This window comes from Petaurus breviceps, unplaced genomic scaffold (genome assembly GCF_028583685.1).
Source record: "Petaurus breviceps papuanus isolate PSGF00001 unplaced genomic scaffold, PetGlider_PUasm1.0 227, whole genome shotgun sequence".
Taxonomy (NCBI): domain Eukaryota; kingdom Metazoa; phylum Chordata; class Mammalia; order Diprotodontia; family Petauridae; genus Petaurus; species Petaurus breviceps.
In genome coordinates this window covers 15,293,899-15,317,761 of record NW_027185896.1, presented here as the reverse complement: position 1 = coordinate 15,317,761, position 23,863 = coordinate 15,293,899, and the positions used below count along the sequence as shown (strand labels likewise).

General features: G+C 46.3%; 1 protein-coding gene across 1 annotated transcript in view; it reads right to left on the bottom strand.

Annotated features, from left to right (window-relative positions):
* Positions 1–9,320: 9,320 nt before the first annotated feature.
* TMIE (transmembrane inner ear) overlaps positions 9,321–23,863 on the bottom strand; it is a 27,885-nt gene continuing 13,342 nt past the window's right edge. The window contains exons 2-4 of the mRNA XM_069095426.1: positions 20,915–21,032; positions 10,597–10,746; positions 9,321–9,424 (exon numbers count right to left, since the gene is read on the bottom strand). Coding sequence (XP_068951527.1) covers positions 9,321–9,424; positions 10,597–10,746; positions 20,915–21,032 — 372 coding nt within the window. The remainder of the gene's footprint in view (positions 9,425–10,596; positions 10,747–20,914; positions 21,033–23,863) is intronic.

Here is a 23,863-nt window from a genome sequence, read left to right as displayed (position 1 = left end):
ATGGAGAAGATATAGGTGTCACAAAGGCCTTGGTGTCGCTTTAGGCTAATCAATAATGCTTAGAATGATACTGATACTTTTGGGACACCCTGTGTCTATGCAGAGCTGACACAAGGTAATCCAAGAAGGTAAGACCTTCACTTTAGAGACAAGGACACTGAGCCCCAGGGAAGGTAAGTGACTTTCCCTAGGTTGCACAAGTAGTCAGCATCAGAAGTGAGATTTGAACACAGGTCCTCTGATCCCAGAGGCATTTTCTACTACATCACAATTCCTTAGTTATCCTACTGCTGGCAGAGGCACATAAATGTTGTCTCCACTTTTTTCTTAATTAAAGGACACAAGGTGAACTCTGCAAAATGCCCAAATGGAATGAATTACCTTGTGATGTAGTGAGCTCCCCCCATCACTGAAGGCCTTAAAGCCAAAGCTGGATGAAGATGTATTGGGGATTCTGTTTTGCCCACGTAGGGGGCTGGGTTAAATGCCCTCAGGATTCTCTTCCAGATTGGATTTTGATGATTCCTCTCTTGGGATCCTGCTCTAGCTCAAAAAGAAGATGACAGCTTTCCCCCGAGAACTCCATCTTCCCACCTTGCTACCAATTTGGGATTGGCACCACCAGGTACTTTCTTCTCAGAAATATTCCTAGATTCCATCTAAAGAGCATACACCCAGTAGGCTGGTGGGCTTCTCATGAATATGTTAATGCCTTGGGGGGACCAGTGTTGTCATCAGAATACCCATCTCTCATCCTTCATTTTTACAACATGACCAGTCCACTTCATTTCCTCAGTGCTCTGAGACTTCTTGTTGTTTCAGTCATTTGGTCATGCTTAATTCTACATGACCACATACTGGAGATGTTTGCCATTTCTTTCTCCAATGTGTCCCCATTTTACAGATGAGGAACTGAGGTAAATAGGGGCTAAGTGACTTGCCCAGGGTCACACAGTTAATAAGTGTCTGAAGTCAGATTTGAACTCAGATCATCCTGAATGCAGGCTTTGTGTTCTATGGCTGTACCATCTGCTTACCTACATAGAAATCTTAATTGTTTACCTACTACAACTTATACTTATACTGGAATCCTTCCATTGCTCTCTGGGTTCCAGCATCTCCACATGGGGATGACAGTGGTTTTAAAAAGGTTATGAAGGGGGCAGGGGCTAGTCTGTTGCCTGGAAGGGCCCATGCTTCTCCAGGTCTAGGAATTCTCTATCACAGCTGACTTTCAGCATAATTCACTCCCAGAGAGGGATGGGGAGAGGGAGCACTTCAGGAGGGGCAAAGCAGGAGAAGAAGCTAGCACCTCATTCATCACCAAAGGGTCCCACCTTCTTGCCCACGAGCCTAATTCCAAGATCCTTTCAAACTGCTCAAACTTTTCTGATTGGAGACTAGGCATGTCGAACTTAAGCCTAGGGTGTACCCCCTTCTTAATCAGTTACTTAATGGGGATGGAGAGCCCCTAGGGTTCTAGAAAGAGCTGAATCTTCACTGCCCTGGGGAAGGCTGTCTTTATACAAACTGCCTGAAGGAGGGCTGCAGGAAGAGTCCCTGCTCTGACACCAAGTATAAAATGTGGGGGTAGGCCAAGGTGGGCCCCAAGGTCCTGTTAGCTTTCCCAGTATCTGACTATAAGATTTGGGCTCTATTTGACAGCTCCATTTAGCCTCAGTTTCAACAAGAGTGGCATTGGTCAACTCAGCTGCCCCTCTCAGGGCCTCAATCTCTTCCTCTGTAAAGGAAAAGAGACGATCCCCAAGGGTCCTCCCAGCTCTAATATGATGCTTTAAGCTTTGGCATCTAGCCTTCTTACAGTTACTTCCCCCAAAGTATCTACTTGTCCCAACCTGTAATCAGGCTTCTGGACTTGGAACTTGAGTGAAGAAACCAAAAGTAAACTAGAAAATTATCACAGGCTTGCTTCCTCTTGGGAGGTGGAGCGGGGTGAGGAGAGGGGTTAGCATAGTGGGCAGCTTCCTCAGTAGCAGCCTTTGTCTCCCCCCAAGGGGCAGCTTCTGGCCCCCTCTTCCAACTGAGGGTTTGTACCCAGCAAGCTCTACGTGTTTGTGCTCTGGGCTTCTAAAAAGCCGACTATGCACATGTTACACCACCAAGGATGGAAGAGGGGGAGGGAGGACACCCCAGGAAATGTTTATTCAGCAAAGGGCTGTGGTCTTAGAGAGAGAGAAGAAACCCTAAGCCCCCAGCAGGGATGGGGTGGGAGTATAGCCACAGAAAGCCGTCCCTGCAATAGAAGAAACCAAGGAAAGGTCTGTTTAAGGGGGGAGTCTAAGAACTTCTATTTCTTCAAATAGGGTCCCAAGGACACCAGCCAAGTGTCCATGGATACCCCCAAACAGACTGACAATTCTCTCCTGGCTGAACTACTGATTTGTTGCTTACAGGGCTTCTGTTCCCAAATCTACTCCTTTCTAGATTGTCATCTTAGGTGAATTTCACCCCTTCTCTGAGGCTGGACATCCTCCTCTATTATCCGTAATTTTAGTTTGACATTGTAAATCCCATATTCTAAGATCTTTCCCAATTCCATGAATGAATGAAAAAGTATTTTTTTAAAAAGCACTTAACCATATGCAAAGCCTGTATGAGGTGCTGGGAATAGAGATGGAAAATGCAAGATGGTCCCTGCCCTCAGGAACTCGAATTCTTATGGGGACAAAGAGGGTGGGGCAGGGGATGTGGGGGGAAACACACATAGGAGGTTTTCTCTGAAAAACAGATGGGAAAGGTCTTGGGGGGGGGGAGGGGGGGAGAGACAAAGCAGATCTGTAACATCACGTCCACTTCTGATGTTAAAGTACCAAAGGCTTTCATAGCGAGAACTTCCATTTAAGGGTCTTCAGCAGCCATGACTGTTGAGGAGGCAGGGGCTGCAGCTGAGGAGGACCCATTTGCCAGGCTGCAATTTCGCTGGAGTTGATTCTCTCCATGCCAGCTCTGGAGGCTGGACTGGAAGAAAGGATGGTGGTGGTGGGAGCAGGAAGGTACTGCTATTCCCAGGGCTCCTAGGGGTCAGAGCCCTGGGGTATCTCCATGCAGATTGGAGGGGAAGTTGTGATGGTGGTTTGATTGTCCTGGCAATATGCTGCCCCCTCTCTCTCTGTCTCTGTCTCTCTATTCCCCCTTCTCCCTCCCTCCCCCCTCCGTCTCCCCACCCCAGCTTGATGCTTTGATTACCAGCAGCTTGCCTGAATTGTGGGTGGCAGTTGGTGGGGATGGCTGATTTCTTAGACTCTGAGAGCTGGGCTAGAAGCAGGCTCATGATGGGGGCGGGGAGGGGGGCAGTGCTACAGTTCCTGGATTACCTGCTCATCGATGACAATTGTGCAGTGGGCGGTGGCGGCCGTATAAAAGATGGTGGGTCCATTCTGCGTAAGGGTTGCCCTCCTCAGTGATGATGACTAGAGGTAGGGCTGGTGTTGTCTGGGGTGGAGGCAGCAGGAGGGGAGGGGAAGAATGATGGAGAGAAGAGCCATGCTATTCTCAGGGTTCTTGGTCTATCTCCATCAGAATTTGAGGGGACGTGGTGGTTAAGGTGGTGACAATGGATTTGCCTGGTAAGTAAAGCACTTCAGAGTGCTTTGTGGTTGGCCTAAAGCTATTTTTAGCTCCAACAGTTTATATATTTTGCTTCATGTTCTCTCTCATCTTTACCATTTTCTGTTTTCTATTTTAAGGTCCAATACAGTTGTGACATTCTGACCTCCTGTGATCTGTATTCTAAGGTCCCTCACAATTCTAATAGACTCTGACATTACATGATTCTATCCAGGTATCTGCTGGGGAAGATAACCATTAGTCCTAACTCTACAAACACAATGGTGTCAGGCTTGCAGTATTCATCCAGGGCTCCTGCAGCTCCCAGAGATAAGATCATGGGTATCCAGTTTCCCCCAGTTCCCCCAGAGGTGCCTTGTACAGGGCTGTCCTAGAAGATAAGATAGTAATGTGACCCTTAAACAGGTTAAGAGAACACTCCTGGTACTTTTCCTTCCCAGACTCCTCAGGGGTAGAAAACATCTCGGCACCAGAAAAGGCTGGTGGCAAGAGATGCTAGAAGTCTGCACTTTATCCAGAGGGTTCCCGGAGCCAACATACACTGCCCCACCTCCAATGGAGGGACGTCTTGGAGGGAGATGTTAAATGCTTGAATTATAAAATAAAACTAGTCTACTACTCATTGTACCTTCCATCTAGAGACCCTCTGAATGTGCTCATTCCCAAACAGTTGGTCTGAAGTCTAAGATGAGGACAAATATAAACTGCATCCAGGTTTCATACAAGCCAATTTTTTTTTCAGGTTGGGGGAGGAAAGGAGTGAAACCTATAGTCAATAATGCGGTAGTTATCGGCTCCCTGTTAATATACAATTCTTGCAAGAATCCCCAAGAGCCCAAGCCAGTGGTGAAGGGAAAGACAGTTGAATTTTCATTGGATGCAGGATAGATCAGATATGAAACACAGCCACTGTCTTTGGGGAAACAACAGGCATTTGGAGGTGGACTGTCTATCACATACCAACAGCACCAGGAGACGTTGCATGGAGCAAAGTATTGACTGATGTCCTCGTAGGATTTGCTTTTAAATGTGTGGGTTTTTAAAAGATCCACCCATATAAATGTCCTGGTTAAAGTTCAAGCCTTCAAGTGGATAAGGCCCCATGTCCAAATCTTGGGTGGATAAGGCCCATGTTGGCCAGCTCATCTCTATGTTAGCCACGCCCATTGGTAAGCTGTTGCTTTCATCTGCTTCTACATCACTAGAACTTCTGGTGACTGACCATACCACACTGGGTAAGGTTCAAACTTCTCAGCCTACCCTCTGCACTCTGTCCCCAATCTAAATTTCTAGCCTGATTTCCCACTTCTGCTCCTCACAAACCCTCTTCTCCACGGAGACCATTCTCCTGCTTCCCAGGCCAGGATCATTTCTGTTTCCACAGCTTTGTTGGTGACACACTGCTTCCACTTGGAATATGCACCCCCCCCACCACCCTACTTCTATAAAAATCCCATTCATCATTCATTCATTCAACAAATTTTTATTAAATGCATACTGTGTGCTCGATGTACTGAGGGAGATAAGATGAATATACCACCCTCATGACTTCTACAGTCTAGTAGAAGAGAAAAGACATTTACTTCAATAAACATTTACTAAGCACCTACTATGCTGAAATCTCTGCATTTGGTGTTGGGTGAAATGCAAAGTTTAAAAAACCCTGTGCCCTGACCTCGCAGAGCTGGCACTTAGTCAGGCAACAAGACACCAATACAAGTAACCACAATACACAGTATTATGTAGTAAGTACACAAGAGAGGTACAAAGCAAGGTGTGATGGGATGTCCAAGGGGAAAGGTCCTTACCACTAAGGCAGGACTGAGGGCATCAGGAAGGGCTTCTAGGGGGAAGCGCCACGAGAGTGAGGCTTTAAAATTCCATGGAGTCTGACGATGATGCCCTCATCTCTTGGCCTTCTTGTCTCCAGCCTAATTCCTATAACTTTTTCATCATCAGGCCTACTCTCCATCCCTTCATCTCTCTCTGACAGACTTGCCCTTGGTCACAAGGTACATTTTAGAAGGAGGACTTTGAACTAATCTTGATTCCCAACATGTCACCCATTATGGTACACTGGTACACCCTCAGATGAGAAGACTGGAGATCTCCTTCACTGGGTTGTAACAAAAAGTGCTTTGTTATTCCTAAAGAGTTCTGGAAATGGGAGTTATTACAACCAGCTTTGTTAGGAAGCCCCTCACCCTCATGGAGGACAGAGCAGGTCTTGGAATAGGTGAGGTCTGAGGGCGGGGAGATAAAACAAGGAAGGACGTGGAGTAAATCAGACCCACATGACGACTTTTCTTAGGCCATTGGACTGTGAAAGAGGCAGGATTCTTGGAAGGGAGAGAGAGCCCTAGAAGTGACCCCCAGAGCAGACACTGGGAGGCCTGGGTTCTGGGCTTGTCTCTGCTGCTGACTTGCGGTGTGACCTTGGGCAAGTCCTTTCCCCTCCTCTCTCTGTCAAATGAGGGGTTTGGGCCTGTAATTTCTAAAGCCCCTCTGGACAATCTCTGAGTCTCTGAGGTACATGGGGGGTCAGGGAGGCTTTTCACTTCTTGCCCTCTTTCTTCTCATCCTCCTCTACTTTGATGGCCACTGTGTCCACAGTATCTTTCTTCTTCTTCTTTTTGTCACCTGCTGGGGAGAGAAAGGCAATGGAAGGGGGAGAAGAGGACATGGGGAAGAGGAGGTGAATGAAGGACTGGGCAGGTCACCCTCAGAGCCCACTGAAGGCATAAAGTCTTATGACCTCCCTTGTTTTTTTTTTCTGTGTTTTCTTTTTTTTTTTTTTAATGCTTTATTAACTTCTGATTTACATCATTCATTTCCACCAGATTTTGAGTTACAAATTTTCTCCCCATTTTCCCCCACCTATCCCCCCAAAACAGCAGTCCCACATGATATCCCCACCTCCATGACCTCCCTTGTTAACACACTCTCTCTCTTTCCCTTTCTGTCTTTCTCTGTCTCTCTCCCATGCTTTTATGTTTTCTGAAGCACTGTCCCCCACATATTCTCGTTTGAACTTCATAACCCCCCACCCCAGGAGATATAGGGCAGCTGTCATTGTCCATATTTTGAAGAGGGATAAACTGAGGCTCAGAGAAAGAGAGTTATAGGAACATAGGATCATAAGTGGGAGGTGCCTTGGGGACCACAGGGTTCAATTCTTTTACCTTAAAGACAATAATGACTAACATTTATATAGTATTTACTATGTGCCAGGCACCATGTTAAATGCCCTACATTTATTACCTCATTTCATCCTCACAACAAACTTGGGAGGTAGATGCCGTTATTACCCCCATTTTACAGATGAAGAAACTGAGGCAAACAGTGGTTTAAGCCACTTGCTCAGGGTCACACAGGCAATAAGTGTCTGCGGTCAGATTTGAACTTAGGTCTTCTGACTCCAGGCCTGACACTCTATTTGCCACAGAATTTTGCTGTCCCTTGAGTAAACTGAGGCCCAGGGAGATGAAGTCATCCAGGTGAGTACTCCAATTCCAATCATACAGCACAAAAGGGGTTATGGCCTAGGGCCCAGGTCTTCTGACTCCTAGTACAGTGGTCTTTCCTATTCACTACAACTGTCTCCACCTTTCCCCAACCCTTATCCCCTTCTCTTACCTGCCTGCCATCTGGAAAGGTTTCTTGAGATGGATAGGAGGATGTCTGAGCTACCCAGGACAGATGGCCTCTTCCTGAATGTCTCTAAGAACTGGTCACCTCCTTCTTATGAAGTCTCACATGGAGTGAGCCCTTCTTTGGGTCTGACTACAATGTGTTCTTCTTCATTTCAATGCCTTCTCACTACCCCTTATTCTACCTTCTGTGGATGCAGGGAAACCCGGGCTAGATGTCCGGCTTATACAAACTTTTCACAGAATCTGACAATGATCCCATCATCTCTTAGCCTTCTTGTCTCCTCCCTAATTCCTCTACCCCTTCATCGTAAGATCTACTTTCCATCCCTTCATTCATATCTGCTGTTCTTCTCTAGGCTTTCTCCTACAAGATACAAAGACACAAAACCACTATCATTATTGGAGGTCATCTGATCCAGTCTCCTGCCTCTGGCTAAATCAATAATGCAATTCTAAAACCACAGCGTCCTGGGTCTTCCTAGGCCTCTGTCTCTCAACCATTTCAACTCCCTAGAATTTAGGAAGTTTTCCCTGGGCCTCAGTTTCTTAATCTGTACAATAAAAGGTTAAATAATATAACACATAACTAATATATGTAGACTATAATTATATGCATAAGGAATATACAACATCTCCCTTCCAGCTCTGACATTTCAAGTTCTCTATTCTAAAGCTCCTTCTAACTCTAAAGATCTTACTCCATGGCTCGTAGAACCCTAGACCTCAGAGACAATCTGATCTAAGTTCATCTGTACCTGAACAGGTACATTCCCACCAATGTGATTCTTTATTCTCCTCTTGAAGCCCCCTAGCAATGGGACAATTCATTTCACTTCTGGGAGTCTCCGATTCAATTCAAATCCATTGTTCATATTCTATCACTCCAGAGTGGCCTCATTTTCCACCTTTTCCCCTAACCTCCACTCATCAATTTCTCCTGCTCTTCTCTCCCCAATGTCCTGCATTGACTTGGTAAATATCAGGATTCTTTAATCTTGGCAGCTCTATATAGGATTGGTTTGCTGATTTCAGGTCTTTTGAACTGTCTGAAAAATTCTATTTTCTCAAAGTCAAATCAGATGCAAAAAGAGCACTGGACAGAGGTTAGAGAACTTTCATTTAAATCTGGGCTCAGTCATTTGCTAGTCTTGGGCAAGATTACAAATCTGGATCTCAGTACCCTTATGCTACAAATGAGGAGGCTGGAATAGATGAACTGAAAATGTGGGTTTTAAGTCAGAGAACTCAGGCTTGAATTCTGGTTTATGACTTGAACTTGGGTAAGACACTTAACCTCTTTAGGCCTCAATTTCCCATCTGTAAAATGAAGGAGCTGGACTAGATGACCTCTGAGGTTCCTTCCAGCTATAAAATCTATGACCTTGTGATCCAATGACCTCTCAAGTTTCCTTCCAATTCCAAAATAGAATGATGTGGCTTCTTTGGGGTTCCATTCTCCAGTCCAAATTCAGAATTTGAAGTAGGACTCTCTGTACTCAAAGTGGGAGAGAAATTTGGTCACCTTCAATGTTGCTCACTCCAATTCTTACTATGGGTCCCAACTAGCCAGTTTTTTTTCCTGGACAACAGACCCTTCCCCCCAAGTTTGGGATTCTAGTATGAGTTCTTTTAATTTGTAACTCCAGTCTCCCTCCTACTCTCTTCCTCCCCCCAACCAAGATGTGCCTTGGGAGAGATGAACAAGCTGGACAGTGAAAAGCCAGAAGGAAGGTGTGGAAGCAGCTGGCCACTCAATCACAAGGGAAGCAGTCTTGTCTTCTTGGAGGTCAGGGAGAGAAGAGGCAAGAGAAGAAGGGAGGAGCAAGAGGTTAGAGGGGAGGGGGAGAGAGGAGGAGGAGAAGAAGAAGAAGAAAAAGAAGGGGAGGAGGAAGAGGAAGAAGAAGAAGAAAGAGAAAGAGAAGAAGGAGGAGGAGGAGAAGAAGAATAAGGAGAAGGAGAAGAAGGAGGAGGAGGAGGAGGGAAAGAAGGAAAGAGAGGAGAGGAGAGAGAGGAGAAGAGAGAAGAAGAGGGTGGGGAGAAAGGAGCAGAGAGGAGAGGAGAGATGGGGGAGACAGGCTGTTAGCTGCCCAGGGTCATCTCATCCTCTTCCTTCACCACAGGCAGAGATCCAAGAGACTGGGCCTGGGTGTGGCCCGAGAGAGGGGGCAGCCTGTCAGAGGAGCCTAGAGTACAAAATGAAGAGAGGTCAGCAAAGGGAGAAGAAACCACTGTGGAGGTTTGGGGGGATCCCCAGGAAACAGAAAGACTTAGTGGTAAGGGAGGTCAGTTCTGCCCCTGAGCACCAAGGTCATGGAGACCCAGGAGAGCCTGGTATGAAGGGTTTAGGAAGTAGGACTTTGGCATGGAAAAGTTGAAAGAGTCGACACGAAGTCGCCCACTTAGCTCACAAACATGGCACCATTTGTTGTCATTTGTAGTCATACCCAAGCTCTTGTCCCATTGGTTTTTATTCTCATTTCCTCTGCAGACACCACAGAGGTCTTGGAGTCAGTCATCTTTCTGGCATTTTCTGGGGTTTTGTCACTACAGTTCCCCAAATACTGATGTGCAGTTTAGTCCTAGGATTCAGAGTCCTATGACCCATTCTCCCTCACTCCACAAACCCATCATAGCTTGGAGGTAAGGAGACCTGACTGGTTCATTCTAGCAGCTTGAACACAGACAAATCACTTCAACTCTCTGAGACTCAATTTCTTCAACTGTAAAATGCGGGGGATAGAGAAGACACTCTCTGAGGCCCCTTCCATCTCTAAATCTACATTCCTATGGGTCTATAGATTCAAGATGTACCCCTTGCTTTGCACATAGGATCAGCCCTGAGCAGTCACTCTCGGGTATGTTTCTAGTTTCCCAGTCACATCCGAGAATTTCGGTCCTGTTCTTTGCAATGACTGCTCTGAGTTCCTCAGGTCTCTTTCCTCCCCTTCTAAACCACCCAGGCCCTCCCTCTACCCCCAACTTCACTCACTCCGTAACCACTCTACATGTGACATGTGACATGGGGGGGGGGGGGAATGTTCTGCCATGCCAATCCACAATCACCAGCATCAAGAGGATGATTGTGGACAGCTGTGCAAACACTAGATCTCCCCTTCACAGTTATCTATCTTTCCCCAGGGTTCTCAACCCTGATGGGGGGTGTGATGAAGGGGTTTGCTATGGAAGAATTTAGTGGGAATGGTGCACTTGGAATGTAGACTGTAGGGATGTGGGACTTGGGAGTGGAGGAGTCTTGGACAGAGGAGTTTGGGATGTGCAGGGACTTCAGGAGGAAGGGATACGTGACAGGAATGTGGGCTGGGGGAGTCTGGGTCAGAAGGAAAGCCTCACTCACCTCCAGGAACTTCGGTTAGCTCAGTCAGTGGGGGCACTGTCTCCAGCTTGTCTGTATACATTTTAGCTGCCCTCCTCTGCAGGTAGCGGGCTTCAATCTCCTTTCGGGTCCGGGGCACTCGGCAGTTGAAGACACAGCATAGAGTAATGACTATAAGGAGGCAAACAGAGGCAGAGATGGGAGCTGGTCTAGAGTTGGGCCAGAGGCATGGAGTCCAGAGATAGAGAAAGAACCAGGTTTTTTTTCCCTGTGTACTTGGCAGGCTTGGCCCAGGCCCAGGTAAAGGAAATGGGTTGAACCACTATGAGACTAGAACCCAAGCCAGGAATAGAAGGACTTGGGGCTCTGGTTAGTACAATTCAGAGCTTCTGTTCCCAAGTCCTGTTATTCCAAGAGACAAGTTAGGTTTTAACTTGTTGTGTCTTGTTACATTGTTTTTCTCAGTGTCTAGTTTCCCCTTCAGTCCAAGAGGTCACTGAGAGGAGAGGCTGACTATCTCTCAGGCTAGAGGCTTTCTGAAGGCAGCCCCCTCAGACTAGGGGCTTCCTAAAATTGGAGTTATACCTCCTTTATTACTTCTCTCTCCCACTGGCTTCTGGTCCAGGCTTTGCCCTTGAAGGCAATTCAGCCCAGGCATCCTACTGAAGGCCACGTCTGGAGCACTGTGCCCTCTTGGTACAGCTGCTGGACATTTGTGATTTTTTTTGGGGGGGTGAGGGTGAGCATTCTCTCTCCCTCACCTGCTTTCCCGGCTGTGACTGTCTGCCCCCAAAACCCACAGGCTCAAATAGGGCTGAATTTGTTGTCCTGGATCCAGTACAGCCTGTCCAGGCCCAGGCCCAGACCACAGAACCAGCCGTGGGCAGCAGAGGGGGATGGGAGAGTCAGATTTTATTAAAAGCCAGATATTGTAACTTCAACTTTCAAGGCAAAAGCACTGGCTGTGTGGGTCCAGGGTGTGGGTGTTAGGGTAGTATGGCAGGGACATTTTGGGGAATCAGCAACAGAATTGATTATTAAGAATCCTGCCACTCCTCAAAAGATTATAAGATTTAGAACTAGAAGGGCTTGAAGATTATCTAGTCTGGTAGTTCTCAGACTTTTTGGTTTCATGATCCCTCGACATTCTGCAAAATTATTGAAGACCCTTGGATATTCTTTAAAATTAGTGAAGACTCCAAAGAAGTTTTGTTTGGATTCTATCTATTAATATTTACCATATTAGAAATATATATTTTTAATAAGCATATTAATATAAATAAAATAGTTTATGAAAACTAACCATATTTTCCAAAACAAAAAAATAGTGAGAAGACTGGGCATTGTTTACATATTTTTGCAAATCTCTTTAATATCTGTCTTAATAGAAGACAGATGGATTCTCATATCTACTTCTGCATTCAATCTGTTGCAATGTTGTTTTGGTTGAATTATATAAAGAAAATGTGGCCTCATACAGACATATAGTTGGAGGGGTATTTTAGTAGACAAATAATGTCTTAGTTTTATTGTGAAAATAGCTTTGACCTCGCGGACTCTCTGAAAGGGATCCCCAGAGAACGCTTTGAGAAATACTAATCTTATCCAAGCCCCGCGATTTTAAAGAAGAGGGAATTCAGGATGAAATAACTTTCCAAGGGTGGCCAAGCTAGTAATTAGGAGAGCTGAGACTCATGCAAACCCAGGCCTTTTGTCTCATGGGCCAGGCTACATTTCGCTATACCACACAGAGGCTGGTAGCAGTCTAAGGAGGCAGACTGAACCAGTGCTTAATTAGGTGGACCAGGCCCTTCCTATGCACGGGGCCCCCTGCCTTCTCCTGCCTACATAGGCTCCAAACCTCTGTATTACTGATGTATCATCAACGTGCAGACAACAGAGACTCAACTACGTTTAATAGTATTGTCCCAACTTGGGCCCCATCACTCAGAGGAGGAAAAACAATTACACAGGAATGAAAGGTGGTCCGTCCCTTCCAAAGGGACGCTTGGGTTTGGATTATAAGGACCATTAGGCACCCTTATCCTTGCTGTGAAAGTAAATGAAAGTGTGTTTGCATTCCCACAAGTGTGGGATTAACATATACCATGGCCTAGTGTTCTGCCCCCAGCTCCAAACATTCTGCATTCTAAAGCTCTATGTTCTTCCAGCTCCGGAATTCTCATTGGCATGGTCATTGGGACAGTGACTGTTTGGGGGGGAAATCATTTGAAACAATTTGTAGCTTTGGTCAAAGTGGGCACAGGTAGGGTGTGTATATAGGGGTAGGTACAAATGTATAAGCGGCAATTATTAGCATCATGAATTCATGACCCAAGTGACAGAATGAATAAAAAACTAGTAGAACCCTAGAGTCCCTGGGGAAGGGGGAGGGGAGGAAGGTGTACAGGAAGCTAGAAGCCACATCCCAGCCCCCAGATTGGTTTACAGTATGACCTGGAGTTCTCTGTTTCTTTGGGACTTGGTTGTTGTCACCTCTGAGATGGGGAGATTATGACTTCTAAATCTGGAGACACATCTCCTAACAGCCCTGCCACAGGGCTACATGCTCCAAAATTTGGGCTTCTCTCTACATACACACATCTCACTATAGCAGAGAAAGGTCCCGATTTCTCCCATTCCCATCTTCTTCCCATATACATTCTCTTTTACCTGGAGGCTCCCAACCTCCTCTGATACCAAGCTTCCCCAAGTACTGGAGGGTTTGCCTTGGCCAACAGCACAGGGCTGGTTGCCTAGACTGTTTCCCATTTTTATGGCAGCTACAGAGGAAAGGAGCTTCCAGTCCTTAGAAGAATCAGAGTGGTGCTGTGTAAAAGACAGATGGGAAAACCTGAGCCCTAACCACTTATTAGCTGGGTGACCCTGGGCAAGTCACTTCTCCTTTCTGAGTCTCAGTTTCCTTACCTATAAAACAGATGATAATAATAATCACAGGTATATTAAAGGTAAAATATTCTACAAACCTTAAACTCTATAGAAATGGCCATTGCTGTTACTCATTTAATAAGCATTTAATGAAGTAGAAATATGAGTTATTATTACCCAACACTGACCATCATTATTATTGTTTTTGAGCTAAAACATCACCCAGCTTCTCTGTCTCAGGACCACCCCCATTACTCCAGTGCTAGAGGGGAAGGCAGGAGTTAACAACCACTGCACATTGAGCCTGGGGAGCTAGCAACCTTCAAAGGAGTCTGTGCAGATGTTGGCCTCTGTCTTGTACAGATGTTGCCAGGCTGGGGAGGGATGTGCAAACCTCCTCTGCTTCTTCCCTCATAAACATTTGTTTGGGACGTGTCTGAATTAGTTTCTAGAAGAATAAAAGGTAGGATTTTTTTTCCTGGGGAAGCTGGTTATAGACTAATGATATCAAAGCTAGCAGCAGCCTTTGACGGGTGACCTCACAAGTCCCTCTCCTCCACCCCAGGACTGCATAAGGCTCATCACAGTAAGCCAGTGGTACAGTGCTTAGGCGGGACTGAGAATGAAAGCAAAGTATTTGATTCTCTATTGCCTTCCCCAATTCTGTGATATCTAAGCAAACTGAAAATCCCAGAATGGCAGGACTAGGAGGGACCTTACAACAAACAGAAGGTCAGAGCTAGAAAGAAGCTTAGAACATAGAATTCCCAGCCAGAAGGTATCTTAGAGATCATCTATTCCATTTTACAGAGAGAGGGAGGAAATGACTTGCCTAAAGTCACACAGCTAGTAAGTGATAGTCAAACTTCAACTCGGGTTCAGTTCCCCTCTTTGTGTTCTCCTAATCAGTCACCATGTTACTGTCCAAATGCCCTCACTCCCCATTTCTAGTCCTAGAACCATAATTAAGGCAACTCTGCCATTTCTCCCCCCAAAGGTTGTGTCAGTCTGCTCTCCTATGGCCCCACTCCCTAACCCTGTAACTTTCTCAACCAAGATATTGCGGAGATGAAAATTGTCCAGCCTACAACAAGAGAGACTGAGGCAGAGCTCTGAGCTGATGGCACTTTATTAAAGGGTCCGTGGTCCCCTCTAATGAAGTAGACCTCAGATCTTCCTCAAAACCTGAGATGCTCCCTTCATCCAGGACCTTATTTTCATAAGGTTTGATACCCAAACATGTAAAAGAGGCATGGTAAAATAGAGAATCTCATTGGTGGGTAGACCTTGCTCTTAAGGGTCAAAAATGACATGTCAGCAGAAGGGTCACAGGTGGGGTGAAGAATGAGGCATTTCCACTGACTAAGGGTCCTAAGACGGTCACCTGCTCATATAGGACAAGAGAGAATGGTCCAGAGGTATAAAAGTAAGTTGGGGGGAGTTCCAAAGCATCAAGGCACCCCCCCCCAAGCTGGGTTTGGACATGGAATTTGAGCAAACCAGGATGGAGATATCTTTGTCAGCATTCTTGTGGTTGCACAAGTGAGCCTCATAACTCAGTAAACAGGTAGTGAACGTTACATCAAAGTTTGGAGCCCACTATAAGAACATGTCTATCCCTATATAATTTATGTGAAATATAAAATTGATTAATACTGATTGGAATAGAGTAAGGGTCCAAATGAGTTATTTCTTACAGTTTCCTTCTCTGGCCATCACTCCCCTATGCGTGTTGTCTCTTCCTCCTTGAGGGCAGGGACTGGTTTCCCTTTTATAGTTCTATCCCCAGTAGGGCTTGACATATAGTAAGCAGTTAATAAATTCTTTTTCACTCATTTATATAGTGACAATAGGTCCATTGGGCGATGCCAAGACACGCAAATAAACATACATAACTAGGTATCATTAGTGGAAAGAGAATTGTCCTTGGTTGGAGTCAGGAAGCTTAGGTTTGAATCCAGTCTTGGCATTTTGAGATTCTACCCAGGAATCATGGGTTTATACTCTTGGTAGGGCTGGGAAATGCAAGCAGAGAATGAAATACATTACTATGATGATAGGATGATACAGACCTGGGGACAGAGCAGGGGGTAGAGAGGAGTAGGGAGACCCTTAACGTGCCAGATACTGTGCTAAGCCCTTTAAAAATATAATCTCATTGGATCCTCATAATAGCCCCTAGAGATAAAAGCTATTATTATCCATATTTTACAGTTAGGGAAACCAAGGCATAGAGAAGTTTAGTGATTTGCTTAGGGTCACACAACTAGTAAGTATCTGAGCCAAATTTGAACTCAGTTGTTCCCAACTCTAGGTCCAGTACTCTACTCACTGAGCCACCCAGGTATCTTAGAGGTACATAAGGTCACCTGTCAGGGGTTGCCTTTAGCCCTGAAATTTTCAGTCTATAAACAGTTCCTTCAGAGCCAGCTTTGTGACATTGGGAAAGTCACTTACCTTATGAGGCAGTGTGGTATCAAAGAAAGATGGAAGAGGGATTAGATTTGTTCTATTTGGCCCCAGAGGATAGAACCAGAAGCAACAGGTGGAAGTTATAAAGAAGAAACTTGAGGTTTGGTGTCAAAAAAACCTTGGTAATGATGAGAACTGTCTGATGTGCAATGGGACGGGCTGCCTCAGGAGGGACTGAGCTCCCTGTCCTGGGAAGCCTTTGAGAAACAGCTAGATAACACTGTGTTGGGTGTATTATAGTGAGGACTGCTTTCACATGTGGGTTGAACTAGAGAGCTGCTCAGATCCCTTTCCAATTCTCCGATTCTGTGATTCTTTGACCATTGGACCCGAGGACCTAGGTTTGAATCCCAGCTCTGACATTTCCTATGCCTCCGGTCCTCCGTTTCCTCACTTACAAAATGAGAATAATAATAGTTTCACTCCTCTCCTCTGGGGACTCCTTAGGAAAGCATTGTGTAAGCCTTTAAGTACTGTCCAAATGTAAGCTATTATTATTACCATGGAGGCAGTAGGCTATTAGGAAGCCAAGCTGTCTCTGGGAAAAAGGAGGGTAAAGAAAGCAAAAAGATGTGGCTCTCTTTCTCCTTCTTCAGGGCCCTTGATGGCCTGCAGGGCGGAACAGGAGCCTGAAATGGTTTGTTGGTGAAGAAAGACTCTAATAGTACCATGTTGTGAAATATATTTGAATGGAGCCCATCACCTCAGGGAGGAATGGATGACACAGTCATCCGGGATCCCCTCCCTGCCTGTCAGCTCCACTCTCTTCCCTGGGTGGGGGGGGAAGAGAAGGGGAAGGGAAGGTGTGGAGAGGAGTCTATGAGGGCATCCAGGGAGGGAGCCAGGGTTAGTGCAAAGGTACCATCAGAGAGAAAAGTCAAGGAGCTGGTGCCAAGAGGGGACACATGGAGGGCAGATGGAAATGTGGTCCTGGCTCCCTTCCCTGCCTCGCACATCTGGATGGGGCCATCCCCCACCTCAAGAGGACCCACCCAGTGACTTCATCCTCCTAGCACCCCATGATCTCTGCCACCCAGATTTCTTGAGCTTAGAGTGCAGAGGGGTTGCTCACTGTCTCCCGCCCCAACTTCTCTGCTCCTGCCTGGGGTTCCTTACTCTTTGGGTTCTCCAAGGTCTGATTTTTGGTCTTGGGGAGACCCCAATATATCTCCCCCCAGACTCATTCTCCTGCCCACAGGAGGTGGAGAACGAAAGACTCCCGAAATAAGAAGCAGCAGGTCGGGCTTCTTGTTCTATTTCTGATACTAAATAGCTGGGTGTCACTTAATCTCCTCCAACTCTATTAACCAGTCAGACTTTGTACAACTCTGCCTCACTTAAACCCAATTCGCACACTAGTCAGGACATCACCCTGTGATGTCATTGGTCCTGTTCAAAAACGAAGGACAAATTAACAAGGGGCTACTATGTTGTGCTAAGGCACTACGGTAGGAGCTGGAAATATAAAGACAAAAATAAAACTAGTCCCTGCCCTCATTCCATCAGGGAAGCATGTACAAACAAAAGCATATAAGATATGGACTCCATTGGTACAAGGAACTTCTACGAAGGACACTTGATGGCATTGGTGATTGCATTGGTGTGAGGAGCTCCTAATAAGGAGATTCTATTCACCCAAACAGAGTGGCACTCATCTGGCCACCTAGAGTTTTACCGGATTGGTAGGAACACCGGTACCCAGCAGGGGGACCCCAGTGGGTCTGAGACTCAATTTCTCAGGGTGGCACTGGGGGGCAAGTGACTCTTCCTGACTCCAAGGTCTGCCTTCTACCCTCTATATCACACTGTTGCTTCTCTTCTGCAAAATAATAATGATAACAAATAATATATGCAAAAACCAAGACTCAGAATAAAGAAATGATGTGGCCCGGGTCACAGGTACCTCTTAAGAGGCAGGGTTTGGATTGAAGTCTTCCTGCTTCTCAGGCCAGTTTTCCACACACTTCACCATGGGGCCTTCCATATGTAAGATATATAAAAAATAAATACAAGGTCACGGGAAGTAGAGGCAATAGCAGTTGGCAGGGTAGGTTCAGAAAATATCTCACGTAGAAGATGGAACCTGAGTTAAATGTCTGAACAAAGGGAACATTGACCCTGAATGAAGACAGCGCCAATGACAAGAAAGTTGAGGTCAATGTGGGATGGGGTTCCCAATCAAACCTGCAAGTGAGGGCATGTGGGGCATTCTGCCTGTTGAGTGTCTGTTCTGCAGGGGAGCTCCATCAGGCAGCCTGGTGTAGACCACCGTCCCCAGCTCCTGGGTTATGGTAAATCAGGAGCAAGCAGGAGAACTTTGAAGGCCAAAGGCCTTGATGTCCTCAACCTATGAGTGTAAAAACCCACTGCCTCCCTTTTCTCCTGTTTCTCCATGGACCCTGTACCTCCCATCCCTGAACTCTTCCTTCTCATTTCCCTGGCGTCCCATTTCCCTGAGCCGTGGAGAGCTGCTAAACAGTGGTTTTCAAGATGGAGAGAGAAAAAGGCCAAGGGTGAGGAGACTAGGGTTCACTTTCCAGGTGTGCCACTGACTCACTGTATGACCTTGCATGTCACCTCATCTGTCTAGGCCACCATTTCTTAATTCGATGCATCTTTAGATTTCTACCATTCCACATGAGTTTACCAGTACCTTACAGCTCCAGCATGAGGGACACCACAACCTAGTTGGATGGAGAACCAGCCTTGGTATGAAGAAGACCTTGGGTTCAGGTCCCTCCTCCCATGACCTTGGACAAGATACTTAACTTCTCAGTGTCCTAGGCAAGTCTATTAAAGTCATAAATTGCAGAGAAAGGACTGATCTGTATGAGTAGCAGGACTTTGTGCATCTGGGAATTCCTGTTGCTAATGATATCGCACATCTAGTCCCTATACCTATTGGTCCATAGGATAGTATGAGATGGGAAAGACTGGGAGGGGTAGGGAATATGTTGTGACTAAAGTGGACAGTCCTGGGTTCAAGTCTCTGCTCTTTTACTAACCCTGTCACTCTGAACAAGTTACTTCCCCTCACCAGTTCTCAGTTTCCTCAGCTGCAAAATTAGAATAATAAGATTTGTACTACCTTTAGCATAAGACTGTTTAGAGATAAAGGGTGTGAACGTAATTGTTTTAAAAAATAAAACTATTAGAATGTTTATTTAAGAGCGAGTTTTTATCATTGTCAAAAGGTACTTTCTCAACCTGTCCTCTGCTCCACACCATACCTGCAGATGGACAGTCTTCTCCCTCCATCCCACACCACTGACACCCTGCCTTGGACAAGCCAGGCTCCTTTTGCCATGAACCCTAGCCAGTCAGAACCAAAAAGAGAATCACATGCCAATTCCAAGCAAAGACAGCTTTCCAAAGGCTGAGAGAAACCACTGGAACAGAGGCCTCTGCGGCATCATGGAAGGAATGAAGGCAGAGCTGGGAACTGGGAGACCTGCATTCTATTCACTGCCCTGGCATTCACTGTGTGGACTTAAACTAGTGACTTCATGCCTCTCTGGACCTCAGTTTCCTCATCTGCAAAATGGGGATAATAACACTTGTTCTAATTAGTTACTTTACAGGATTTTCACAGAGAGACCCGTTTATTAAGCAGCAAAAACTCTCCGATACCAACAAAGACAAAGATAAGAATCATAGTTTTAGAAACAAAGTTTAGGGGCCATAGAGCCCGTGGTGATTGGATTTTCTGGGCCTCTGGGGATGACAGGCAGCAGCTCTGGAGCCAGAGAGGAGGTACCTTGGACCTGCCTAATTTTACTCAGAACTCAATGTGAGTCATGGGAGGGGTATGGCATTGGATAAAATGCAGTCATTGTGAGACTTGGGAGCCACATCTAACCTATGGTTGGAGGAACTGCAGAGAGATTTCCATCTTGGCCCCACCCAGTTTGCCCTTCTTTCCTTATCTGGGTATTGGCCCTTTAAATGGTCTGGGGGGGGGGAGGAGAAGGAGGAGAATCATCAACTGGGCATTCTGGGGACAGAATGACAGGAATCCCTTCCCAACACCGGGCCCCATAATTATAGTAATTACCCTGAGGCAACCTTCCCTGGCAAAGAGGGCTCCAGTCACTGGGCAGAATCCCTCCCACCGCCCCCATTGCCAGTTTCCTCCATCCCGCAGACCCCAAACAGGGACATTTTGAGCACCAGGAGGTGCCAGAAACAACTAGGGGCCTCCTGTGGTTAGTCAACTAGCACTTACCAGAATTCCTCCATTGCATGGTGTTCGACTAGCATTTACCATAACTTTTCAGCCCTAGCCTGTACGCCTTCCACAGGTTGCCTGCCTGCAACAAACGTGACCTTCTCATTCACCGCCCAGGCGCCCTTTGGAGCAGGCAGCCCAACAACCGAAAAGGCTTCCCACTGCCCTTCCATTCCACCAGCATACCCCCTATGCCATCCCTGAGCTCTGGCAGCAGGCCCCTCTGCCTCTGGGTGGACGAGCCTGGAGCATTGTCTGGTTCTGTGATCAGTCCTTCATTTCTGAAGAGGACTGTGGACATCACAATGTGTTGGGTGATGTCTTGATTACCTTCGTACCTAAGTGAGGACCACAGGACCATAGATTTGGAGTTAGAAAGAAACTTGGAGTCCTTCTAGCCCAATGCTCTCATTTTTACAAGTGAGGAAAATGAAGCCAGGAAAGGATAGGAGGCTTGCCTTTGGTCAAGTAGCTGGTATTTGGACCCAGATTCTCTAAGACCAAATTCAATTACCCATCTTCTATATCAAACTGCCTTGTATGAGGTGAATAGAAAAGATGGGGTGGGGGGAGATGGTAAAGAAAAGGGAAAACAGACCAGGTAGCAAAGATAGGAAGCAAGGTGGGGGACATAAGGTGGGGAAAATCAGGGAAGATGAGGAAAGAAGAAAATAGAGGGTGGGGGAGCATGGGGTCCTAGGAAAGGAGCTGGGGCATGGCAGGAGGAAGGGCTGGGGGTGCATTACTTACTGATAGACAGGACAAAGAGGGAAAATATGCCAACCACGTGCCACAGGCGCATGTCCCAGAAGACGACGGTCTCCTTGGTGAGTGGGGGAGGTTTGGGTTTTGGGGGTGCTGTGCTGGGCTGCAAGAGACAAGAGGAGGGAGAGGGAGCTGAGAGAAACACAGAGGAGGAGGCTGGGCAGAGACATGAGGGAACCCAGAGACTCCCCATCTTCCCTTCCCCCACATAACCCCCCTCCCACTCTCTGCCCGATGTCCAATGGGCGCAATCGTTGAGATGATCCCAAAGCCATAACTGCCCATGTTGCCAGGGGCAAATGCTGACAGCCCAGGGCCAGCAGCACCCTGTGGTTCTTTTGATAACAAATCCAATTTGAGGGAGGTGTGGGAGGAGACCTGGTAGAAAGTCCTCAATTCAATTCAATTTGCTTCAATTCCATTCCATCGAATTCAACTTCTTCTAGCTTGCTATGTACTAGGCACCATGAATAAAAGGAAAAAGAAGAAATAACCCCTGTCCCAAGAAGGTTATATTTTACTGGATGTGGGGGACAGGACATTGGATCTCTAGACACAAGGTTTCCATGAGTAGATGTTCCCCTTCTGTTGGGGGAGGCTGGAGAGGAGCTCCCCTAGAGAATAATTTCTTATTTCAAATACTTATTCTCATGGTAACTGTTGCTTGCTAGCTCCTCGGTGCCCTAGCTACCATCTGTTACAGGACCCTAGAGAGCCGGAAGTGACCTTTGCAATCAAGTAGTCCAACCTCCTCATTTTACCAATAGGGAAACTGAGGTCCAGAAAGAGGAAAGGACTTGCCCAAGGCAACACACGGCATTAGTGACAGAGCCTGGATCGGTCATCAGGTTTTATGACTCTCAGTGCTTTCCCTCACTGTACCACATTGCCCTGGAAGGGATTTCGAGACTGGCCATGTGATCTGGGACTCAGCTTCCTCTTCTGAAAAATAAGGGGATTGAACTAGATAAGTCTAAGTTTGCTTCTAGCTCTGAAATTCTATGTTCAGAGTTCTAAGGCAGTTTTGACATTCTGTGTTCTCAGGTCCCTTACCACTGTGAAATTCTATGCTCCTAAATAGGGCAAGAGGGTGGTAATGAGGCTCCAAACTGGTGTCTGTATTGACCTTGGCTGTGTTTCCTAAGACTGTGCCTCACCCATTCCAGCTCATCCCACAGACATACGCATTAAAAATCTTCCTTAGAGACCCCTACTATTCTGCTGCCAAGGTCAGAGCAACATGGGAAAGTTTAAAACCTTTGTCAGGAGTCTATTATACAGCTCTGCTTTGAACCTTCCCCCAGTCAAAACCTGTTCTCTGGAAAGGCCGATGAGGTTGGCCACTTATATGTCCCTGCTCCAGCATCCCCTCAGAGGGGAGGAGACAGTCCCTTTGCACTCCGAAAGACCATACAATGAAAGCCTGGTTCTAGGCACATCATGCGTCATGGACCCCTTTGGCAGTCTGGTTTCTCAGAACCATGCTTCTCAGAACCAGCGCATAAAGTAGAATCCATCTGATTACAAGGGAAACCGATTATATGGAAATTAAGTTATCAAAATATTATGATTTTTAAAAGTTCCCAGACCCCCAAGTTACTAACCCCTGCATTCCATGATTTCTAAACACTCTTCTTTTTGTAAATCAGATGGGTCCTAATTTGCTAGTTACACGCTGTATGACCCAAGGTCATACATAGACCCACTAACCTCTCCGGGCTTCAATGACTTCATCTGTTAAATGAAGGGAGCTCACTAAATCTCTGTGATCCCCCCAAGCTCTAAATGGTCTGGTTTAGAGTCAGCTTCATCAGATCAGGGGCCCCCTGAAGAAGGGACATCTTCCACTCTCATACCTACAGTTTCTTCAGAGACACCTGAGCTCTCAGCATCCTGGTATGGAAGGCTTAGAGGGCACAGAATTGAGAAAATGCAGAGAAAGGGAGAGTTTGGACTGGCTCGTTTCTCTTTCAATTCCCTGCCTGTTTCCCTGAGGCACTGGACACACCCACAGGGTTTGGCACAGACCTGTGCCTATGCCAACTTCCTTATTTCCCATCTCTCAACTTTAGGGTTGATCTCAGCACGTGGAAAAGACCAGCAGGAGTCCCGATGGTGGGAGACAAAAGAATGTCTTTTGGGTCTAGGGTATTGGGAAGAGAATGAACTCTCAAGGATGGGGGCTGGGCAGGGGACACCAGGCATCTAGATGGTTCTGCCACAATGATTTAACAATTCAGCAAAATGATATAAATAGGGGACAGAACCTTCAGGGAAGAGGAACGAGACCACCCACCCTCAAAGAAGGCTGGAGAGGACATTGGATCAGAGAGTGTGAATTGGAATTATGGTCTTAACAATAGCAACAGTGGTAATAATAAAAATAATAATAATTATCATTATAACCATAGCTCCGAGTCCCAATTCTTCTCCCCTAATAATAGTTCAAGTTTATACAGGGCTTTAAGGGAAGTTTACAAAGAGCTTTCCTGGGAGGTAGGCAAGGCAGTATTATTATCACCCCCATTTTACAGAGGGGGTAAATGAGGTTCAGAAATCAGAAAGAATTTGCCCAAGGCCACATAGCCTGTAATTATCTAATAGCTGCAAGAGGCAGGGTATTACAACTCAGGTCTCCTGGCTCCAAGTTCAGTGTTCTCCCTGTCTGGCCACCCCCCAAGAAATGGATTCTCACAAGAGCTAATTGCCATCCTCTGGAGAAGAAAGCTGAAGGACGAACTCTCTCTCCAACGCCAGGGCTGGGGCTGCTGCTACATCTATGGACCATACCTGCCCTCTGGTGGTCAAAGAAAGTAACACCAAGGTTCTTCAAGTATTTTCTGAAAGACGAGTACATTATCCTAGAAGTAGCCTGGACCAGGGAGATCATGTAATCTATCTATCTATCTATCTATCTATCTATCTATCTATCTA